The 10,227-nt window shown below is 32.9% G+C and overlaps 1 protein-coding gene across 6 annotated transcripts in view; it reads left to right on the top strand.

Annotated features, from left to right (window-relative positions):
* The window catches only part of LOC113235118 (vascular endothelial growth factor receptor 1), a 45,480-nt gene that overhangs the window by 14,261 nt on the left and 20,992 nt on the right, over positions 1-10,227 (top strand). For 4 of the 6 annotated variants that reach the window (XM_026470695.1, XM_026470697.1, XM_026470699.1 and 1 more), the window contains exons 2-7: positions 4,406-4,759; positions 4,845-4,954; positions 5,302-5,458; positions 8,210-8,358; positions 8,524-8,683; positions 9,852-9,972. In XM_026470695.1, coding sequence (XP_026326480.1) covers positions 4,406-4,759; positions 4,845-4,954; positions 5,302-5,458; positions 8,210-8,358; positions 8,524-8,683; positions 9,852-9,972 — 1,051 coding nt within the window. Of the gene's footprint in view, positions 1-4,405; positions 4,760-4,844; positions 4,955-5,301; positions 5,459-5,720; positions 5,860-8,209; positions 8,359-8,523; positions 8,684-9,851; positions 9,973-10,227 lie in introns of all 6 variants that reach the window. The other 2 variants (XM_026470696.1, XM_026470700.1) reach the window with 2 other exon arrangements.

The following is a 10,227-nucleotide window of genomic DNA, read 5'->3' as shown; positions in this document are numbered from 1 at the left end:
ACTTTACTAGTTTGTTATAATTATTAATACAAAGATCGAACACTCAGAAAAAATTCCTTCGATCCGGCCGGATTCGAACCGACGTCTTCTAGCTTACCGTGCCAGACGCTATACTCAACGTTAGTATCGTAACGTTGTAGTTGTTATAAGCATTGCTGGAATTCGTAGTAGTAGAGTAGATGTCAGAGTTACAGCAGGAGCAGTTAACCATTAAAATCAAACTAAAAAAAAAGGATTTTGAAGTAATGATGGGTTGTGTATATTATCCATTGACTTACAAATATCTGATTTTTATCCAGTTAAAGCCATCGGGGTTGCTATTTGGTATTAATTGTCTACTTTGAAACTTTTGGACTTGCGGCATAAATAATGGTGCTAATTGACCATGTATAGGTAAATTAAATTTTCTCTTCGACGACATACCGATTCTTTGTTGCATGCACGGCTGCATGTATTGTACAGACAGCAGCACATGAAGCTACACAGCCGTGTCTTGTTCCGTTGCAATAGAGGTCATATTTAAACAAAAGTGCGTAACTTCATGTATTATTGATCTACATATGATTCCTTGTTCGTGCCGTCACTTGATATCATAAAAAAATAAACTCTAGGTCACATAATTTAATAAAAGCAATTCGAGCAGCCTTGAATTTTCATTTTTAAAGGGCTATAATAAAAATGGAAGTAAATTAATTTGCAACTCTGCGAGCAAATTAATTTATTTACTTTTTTATTTGTATAGATTTCCGCAGAGTAACGCTTGAATATATTTATATAAAGAGTCTAGAATATTGCTAAGTTTTCCTGGTTTTGACAAATATAAATTTTCATTCAGTGTATCAGCTTCAAAATTGCATTAAGAGTTTTTGATCAATCAGATAGTACAGTGTGAACACAGACGTCATTTATCTGTGATCAAGCAAGTCTATAATACAGTTGTTTGGTTCTCCCAAAAATAAAAACCTGGCTTCTGCCTAATCGTTGGCGTTCTCGATCAGTATTAACCGACAACATATGTACACTGAAACTGACATTGACCCAAGCCTAGTGGCCGCCATTAAGGAAATAAACTTTTCCGAACATTAGTTGCCATTTTAAAAAAATCAACACACTCAAACGTTTTTTTATACTGAATTATTAATACTGAAAATGCACGGTGGCTCGAATTATGTGTCCGGAAGTGTATATATATCGTCTTTTTACGCACAAATTTCGGAGCTTTCTCAATACTACCGGAACGCAGAACCTGATCGTTCTGCCAAAAACAAATGAATTATAGCTAATCACAATATAGGGGTACATCTGGTGTGTGTGCCAATAAGTACTAAAACTTATTGGCACACCAGATGTCGCGACGAACTTCAAATACCCATTTTTGTAACTAATTTGGTTTACATTGACGAGCTGCAATTTATCAAAGCTATTTCTAATTTCTAGTGATAACAAACAACTAGATGGCGATTTCACAGATTTTTTTATAGATACTGCCAGCTATTTCTATATTTTGTTTAGGAGTATCGCTATCTACCAATATTGGAAAGCGTTAATTTATAAATTAGTTTATAAAACACATATTGATTCGATATTCTATTGACACCCATATATGTCAAAGTTCAGAAAATAAATTTTGCTCATGATCAATATTTAAATAATATTATAAGGAGAAAAACGGATTACTTTTTTTTACATTTTATATTAAGGCGACATATTTCAGCTAGCTTAGTTTTTAAGAGGTGAGGTATGGACGCCCCCAGCTTTGCGCAATTCGCGCGCTGTAATATACATATGAATAAAATAAGAACAAATGGAGAAAATTTGACACAGTCGATGTCGACAAGCGCCAGATGGCGACTGAAGAGCTGCAATTGCAAACTTTGGGATAAATGTGAATTTAATGACTATAAGGCTTCAGTTGAAAAGCAAAATTTAGCAGGTTCTCTGTAGTACCTAAAGAGAAACATTTATATATAAAAATTATGTGCAAAGTTAAATATTATATTTTTAAATAATTCGTTTTCGACATTTATTTGAGCCTATTTTCAGGATTTTGTATAATCGGATAAAGTACATCCTATCGTGTAACAAGTTAACATATTCTTTAGACAATATTCTTATACGTATCGTATATTTTTTGTAAAACCGTTGTTTAATAGTAAATATCTAAACCAACGGTTTTTCCCGTTTCTCCTCCGATAACTCGCCTTAATTAAAGATGAATTAATTGATATCCACGGCCATTTAAATGATATAAACTACTTCCAGGCTTTCGATCAGCGCCATTTAGATGTAAATCGGGATTTTGATCTTTTTCAGAGTTACGATCTGTAGTAGTACGGAGATTAGCATTCTTCTTGAGTTATTGTTACATTGTGAGACTAAGTCAACTCCCTGGAACACCATTTGAATACATTGTTCGTACGGGTTCTAATTTTGTTTAATATTCCATTAATACGACAAAGCTTGGATAACTCACTTCACGGAGTATTACTCAATAAATCGTTCTAATCTGACCATAAAGTTTAATGAACCGTGTGAGAATACTGCTGGTGAAGAATTGCCATTTCAATTTCTTCAATAATTATTTCTATATGAAGTAGGCATTATATTCTGTTTTAGAACTATACTTATTCACTTTTTTTATTTGATCTTATTTATTTTACAATATTTCTAAATAGGTGATCAACTTATGAAGTATTTATAAATTTCAAATGTTATTACGTGATATTTTTCTGAACAATGCTTACCTACATCCAAGCGACAAATTCTAGAGTGTGCGTATTATTTTATTAGGTGTGAGTATTTTGTGTAGCACAGCTGATTTGTTTTCGGGAACTAGATTCTTTTAAAAGTTACAAAATGTAATATATGTATTTAAAGACAATGCATATATTCGCACGCATGTTATAAGGTTTACGAGCACAAATGCTCTCTTTGCTAGAGGAAGTATCTCGTTCTAAAATAATTTTAGCAACAGGATGCATGTTCTGATATCTTAACAAGCCATCCGGTCTATATCATTCACCGTATTACTCGAATACAAAAACTAACACCTTGTGTTTATTTTAACGCCCTTACGATTTCTACGTATTTTGAAGAAATTATTGTAATAGTCCATACTACTTACAACAACTGAGAGGCATTTATATTATGTACTTAATAACAATAAGGTTTCACATAATTTTCTTGCGATAAAGTAAAATTGACACCTTATGAAAAGCATCCGTGTGCTTCCACTATAGTATATAATTTTTTGGGGTTAAAATAGCAATTATAGACACCGGATTCATTCACTAAAAATCCAGCTAATTGGGATTATCAACAGGCAGGTGTCTCGCAGATTTATTCTTCATTCTACTTTGGTGACTTTGGGGCGCGCGCACATATTAATATTTTTTGAAGTTAGTTCCGCGACAGAGCCACCCAGGCACACACGCGCGTTTACTACAGTATATACGAGTGTATGTACGAGTCATAATCAAATGTGAACTTCAGTAATGAAATAGACATTTCACTTTCCTATATTGCATTGTATACCGCGGTCCACGTCGATTAGCTCCGTCGAGTGTGAATCGTATTTAAACCACGTACAATGTGTCTGTAGTGACTGTAGGTTATAGAAATCTTTTACTTTATATGTAATAGGTTATTGGGTATGAAATTGAAGGTATATTTATTTGTACATAAGCTTGTCTAACAACTACAAAAGACGTCATCGCTTTCGCTTAATGTGATGAGTTGATGACCATTAATTTGTCCGTCGTGGGATCTTAATCACTTAATTGACGCTGTTTCCAGAATTTGATACAATCAATTGTTTTATCAGTTCATTTGCTCCTAGTGGTAGGATTAATTTCCCAAAATGCTGACCGCGCCTTTGTCACGCCCTACGAACACTAATTAATGGTGTTTTCGATAGGTGAACTTCGCTAGCTCATATTACAACATTAACCTGATAAGCCAACCTCTCTTACATCAGGTTCATACAATTCCCTCATTGACGCAACGTACACGAGACTACCCCGCAAGGTCACGGGTGTTTGTCTTCCAAACATGATTAACTACTTGATAGATAGATCATGTTGCCCGCACTTTGATGAATTGATGATAGGAATTTTCCGTTTTTTTCCTAGAGAAACATAATTTTCTTCTCATCTAATGCTTATAAAGTTGACTGATAATACATATGACATAGAAAAGGTATTGATGACTAACAATCGTCGCGCCTAATCATTATTATACCGTATAATCTTAATAATACATTTATGTATCTTAGAGTCTATAATCATCTGATATAAATAGGAACAGTAAGAAAAATACTATCGACTTTACAATAATGTTTAGTTTCTAAAATAATGTGGTAGTTATAATGAAAACTAGATAAATTAGGCTAGAACTGTTATTTCAGATATTGAAGATTTAGGCGGCCCCGTTTTCACTACCCCAAATAAATCCGAAATAATTCTACAAGCTGGTCAAAATTACACTCTTCTATGTAGAGCGAATCGTCCAGTAACAATAAAGCAGCAAGATATACCCGAGGAAGTAACAAGTAATTTTAAAACCGTAATGCAGTATGGAAATGTGAATGAAGACTTAAATAAATATGAAGTGGCCTTGAATTTATATAATGTAGACCACTCGGCTGTGGGTTACTATGGCTGTTTTGACAGTACGATGGACAGCCAGCAAGTGCTCAAAGAAATTGACAAAGAACCCTCGAATACAAAACACATATCTTACGTTTACGTCTACGTCAATGGTGAGGTTTAAAAATACCATAAACTTTATAGCTTTTTAAAATATTTATGAATCCTTTATCTAGTCATCTTCTATATAATTTTTAGGCACAACATGGTTCGCACCAATGAAGGAGTTTATAGTACCAAAAAGTTCAACAAATATTGTAATTGAATGTAAACCTTCATCACCTGACATCAACGTAACATTAACTATGGTACGTATATGATTTATTAAAATATATAAATTCCGCGAACACAAAATTCAAAAAATAGGCAACATAGAGGAAAAACTTGCACGTTCTGACGGTAATTAAAAAAGTGTGTGCTGCAGTGAAAATATAGCTTTTTGCATTTTGCACGTTATGTACTTATAAACAAACTAAGGATATTTCCTATAGAATACAATGAGTATTGCTGAAGATGTCAACATTTCCATAATTGTACTTGTTGACTTATTCAAGGGTTGCTGAACAGTACTAACGCTTATAGCTGTGAAGTTAAGCATGAGAAATATGCATCCTGACCTCCTTTGCAACTGATTAACTAAGTTCTTGATATTCAGGGAAAAATGGGCACTACGAACGTTAAGTATGAGGGGTATAATCCTAAAGTCGGGTTCATCATCAGTAACAATATTCTTCCGGACACTTTAAATGATTTGATATGTGAATATCGGAGACACACCAATTTCCAAAGCACAAATCTTACTGTAGTAAAACGTAGGTGTTTAGAATTGTGTACAATAGCAATATGCTTTCATATTTATGCATCGTATTTAGTACTATCGTACATTTATCATATTTACGATTAATAAGAAGTTTTAAAAAACAATTTACGTTCTAAAGAAAGTTATGTGAATGTGATATTTGTATATTTTACATCGAAGTAACCAAATGAGCTTAGCAAACCTATAATTGGTGCTAATTAATAAATTTAATATCATATACTAACCAACCGATTTAATTGGCAATACGACAATAGATGCCGGGTAACAGGACCATAGAGAAGTATTCTCCAAAGATCGGGTTTATAACACCTAATGGTACACCTAAGCCTCCTTTGAAATTCCGATGCGTTGCGCTACGTGGAAATGAAAATACTACGGTTGTTATAAATTATAGTAAGTAATTAGAAAGTAGTGATGGAATATTGATGTCTTCTAACGAGGTAGCCTGGTGTGACGGTATCATTTTGTTTCTTCAACTTTGTTTTGCGCTTATACCTACACCTGTCTTTACTAAATTTCTTTTCACTTCTTCGGTGTGTTGCTCTGCATTTATTTTGATTGCACTTGGATAGAGTACTAACAAAATTAACTCGCTTTTTCACATGAGTCAGCGACGTGACTGGAAAAATGCTGATTTCAAAGTCATGCTTATGTACGGCCGCAGTTTCAAACCACACAGAGATTTCTGGCAAAACCCTAAATCTGGGTTTAGAAATAATTTCATAAGCTTGTTAATAGTTCACTATTGTAAAGGACGTGAAAGACACAATTACTGGACTAATATTAGGTTCCCAACTTCCCAACCATGTCTGCAAGCGACATTTCATAAGTCATGATTCCAGCAATTGTTATGTCCGTCGAAGCAAATACCATTGTACTTTCTAAAAGTATGCGAGGAAATAATGAGTAAAATGATCACGCCAATTTTTATCAGATTTTTCTGCGTGAAGCAGTCCTTGACCACTTACTATAATATTACACAATTTAAGCAGTTTCTTAATTGGATGATTCTGCGTTGAGAGTTTAGACGCTGGCGCTGCGAGCGTAAATAGCTAGCACGTCAGTTTGTTTTTTGAGATACATGCCAATAATCAGATATTGCCTTGGCTTGCACACTGTTTCTTCGCAGCTATTTTAGAAAATAATGCTATTTGCCAATATTTTCTAGCGTTTCTAAGGAAAGTAACTATACTAACAGTAAGCAATCTGTCATCAGTTCACATTCTATTCTCGTAGACCGCCAGAAGTGCAACTCTCAAGTCCTAACATCCCAACCAGCAAAATATTCGATTGTAAGATGTCTTTTTAGTTCATAATTGAATAATTGTTGTAAACTTTATATTTATTCAGAGAAATGGTAAAAATGAGGTAATTGACTTTTAGTATTTTTATAATCATATCCAATATAGTTTCATTCGATAACACTTTTACTGTACTGTAAATTAATGGTTACATTTGAGTTGTATAATGTCTCTAAAAAGAAGCTTCTTCACGGCTGTGGTTCATAATTTCAATCTATTCACTTAGTGGCCATGAAAACTGCTTACGAATATATATTAACCAGATGACTTTTACAGCACTTTAAAACAACAACCTTACTAATATCTTTAATGCTGTTAAAACGTAAACAGAATTTTACATACCCTTAAAAAACTTTAATAAAGCAAATAGTAGTCAAGATGTACAAAATCTTTTATAACACTATGTCATAAAATTTGTATCGCATTTCTTTGGAAGTTTGGTTCCTTCCTAAGAGAAAACATACATAGTGAATGGAATAAATGAGAAAAAAACAATTATTATTGCTGTCAAGTAAGTAATGGCTTATCTGTAATGAAAAATCTCCCCGAGTAATTTCTTTGTTATGATACAAATAAGTAAGCGTCTTCCAAGATGGATTATATAAAATTCTTAAAATGTTTTGAGTTATTGTTGTATGAATGTAATAAAAAAATATACTTAGTGAATGTATTTTTGCTTCAATTATTCAAGTAAAGTTTAAGTTATTCATTAATTAATACAAAGATAAGGGAGCCCGACAATGTATATTGCTGAAGCATTGAAATTTTAATGAAAATTCAAAGTTATTATTTCAAGCCGTTTTAATAGCTACCACAATGACAATCATACTTACTCAAGAAAAATCATGAATGTTCCATAGCCGATATTCACAGTACACCATGTAGAAAAATTTCAAAATATTTTGAATAACATTGTCATATACATGAAAAGATTTTAGCTGCAAAACCTGACTACAAACAAACAAAAAAAAGGTCGCAACTTTTATAGGACATATTTTTGCTAGATGGGATTGATGATGTATCTTTTGTCTCCGTTACTAAGGAAAATTTCTTAGTTGTATATTATCCAATACGTAATGTATATTATTGTATAATTTAAAAAATATGCTTTCTACATTTAACCTTTTTAACGCTCTAGCATGTTGCAGTAAATTTATGTTGCGTAATGATAGATAACACGTTGTATTTGTTTTTCTTTACAATGTTTTCGTATTATGTAGTAGTTTACTAAGAGTCGGTAGGTACGCTCTGGTCCTACAGTTATACAGAGACATTAGTATGATATAAACGACTTGAACGACAGGAAATGTTAAACTATGTATGCACGCTAATCTTATATTTTTATTTCATTATTCGCATTGTATTTTAAAAAAGTATAAATTTCATAGTATTTAACTCTATATGTTTCATTAGTACTGAACTCAAACGTGGCGTGCTTACAGATGTGATGATTCCACCACCACAGCCTCAAATAACGAGTGGGTCTAAATATTTCTTGGAAGGCGAAACATTTTCACTCAATTGTTCTGTACCCAAACAAAGAAATTCTGCTATGGAATTGAAATGGACAATTCCGGGTTTTATGAGCAAGGTATTAGAAACAGTACCTTGGTACTGACTAAACTTCCGATATAACTTGATACTTGCGCCATAATTGCATCGCAGGCGAGAAGTGTCATGATAAATCGGACATTTCTAGCAACATTTGTATATTGATAAGAATCTGCGAATCTAATACCACGTAAATGTTTAATAGGTGGAAAATCACTCAAATACTAACATGCAAGACGAAAGACTTATTTGGTATAACAATTACACAATCTATAATGCAAGCAGAGAAGATGCCGGCAATTACACTTGTACGTCAAAGAACGTACTTTATGAACAAAGCCAAAGCTTCTGGAAGGAATACCTGGGTAATTTATATATTGTGCATGCTGTGTGTTTAAAAATGCTTTTTTATGTTGAATGTTGAGGTGCGTGTTTCATGTTTTCGCGGTTACGGTTTACGTTAACAGCTGGATTTCAAATTTATATAGCTTCGAAGATTGATACAAATTGTTTTTATCGCTTTCAGCACTACTTTTCACTTTCAAGTTTAACGAAAATATAGTTTTAAGTTTCAAACTTATCTACTGCAAAAACTTTGCATGTGCATGCACTGAAATTTCTCGATATTTTTTTATGTATTTTATCAACAATGAATGTATAGTTCAATAAGTTTTGTATGTTTCGTCTACTTTTAATTATTTCAGAACTTGTCTATAATGACAACTGCAACGTTCTTATCTATAGAAAAAAATGAAAGTAAATATGAACAGAGATTATTTTGAAGAAAAGGAAAACCGTTTAAGTGTTACATAGACGATTATACAGGAGTTTAAGAAAAGAGGAACTAAATAATCTAGGGCTTGTCTTTAGTTCTCTACCTAACTAATAATATCCAGAAATGTAATTTATGTTGAAAAGCATAATATTTTTTTAATGAAAAATAGTGACAGACACATTAATAGAGGAATAAAAATGTACGGACTATTCCTGACAATCGTCTTTACAATCACTCACATCACTTAAGGGGCAATGTTATACACTTCCATAACAAAATTCCAGTTTTCCTGTCCGAAGTTTAAAATGTTATTAAACATAAAATTAATACTAAATGTTGTCCGTCTAGCTCAGGTTAACTCGATATTATTGATATTTGAAATAAATACCTATTATAAATGATTTTGTACAAATGTTTAGTTTATAAAGAGCAACCCCTAGAGTTACTTACTCACTATTCACAGGGGAATCTGCCTTACTTAATGTGACTATTTCAAGTGTAATTTGTTACCTATGAAATAAAGATAATTATATTTGAATTTAAATTAGAATCAGTTCTTTTTTAGTACAAAGTCCTACTATCTAAGAGACTGACTATTGCCCGACAACCTGCATGAAGATACAAATTCTAGTCATAGATAAGGCATGTTCAAGACACACTTTAGTGTTGAAAGATGCTGATCAAGTTTTATTACATTCTCCTACATTTAAGTATGGAGTTATAATATGAAAGCTTATGATATATTTTTTTCTTTACAGAGGAAGCTGTTATAGATTGGAAGCCGCAGAAAACAGATTTGAAATATAACTTACTTCACACAAAAATGGCGAGGATAGCTATTGATATACAAAAAGCATATCCTAAACCGACTTACAACTTGTGAGTATACCTGTTGCATGTTCATATAGATAATACCTGTTCAGTTACAACCATAGATATAGGAAAAGTAACAACGCACATGTCAATGTTAGAGCGCTTTCACACGGCAACTTTTTGGCAGCGATGCAAACACGATGCAGTAGCTAATTGTCTACCTTTACACACGCGTGCGTTTTTAAGAAGCGATGCAAGATACAACTGAAGAGACTGCATCGATACAAACGCGTGATTGCATCGATACAAACGCGTGATTGC

Source organism: Hyposmocoma kahamanoa, unplaced genomic scaffold, assembly GCF_003589595.1.
Source record: "Hyposmocoma kahamanoa isolate Upper Pololo Valley unplaced genomic scaffold, ASM358959v1 87, whole genome shotgun sequence".
Classification (NCBI taxonomy): domain Eukaryota; kingdom Metazoa; phylum Arthropoda; class Insecta; order Lepidoptera; family Cosmopterigidae; genus Hyposmocoma; species Hyposmocoma kahamanoa.
Note: the sequence above shows the minus strand (reverse complement) of the source record. Positions and strands in the feature narration are given on the sequence as shown.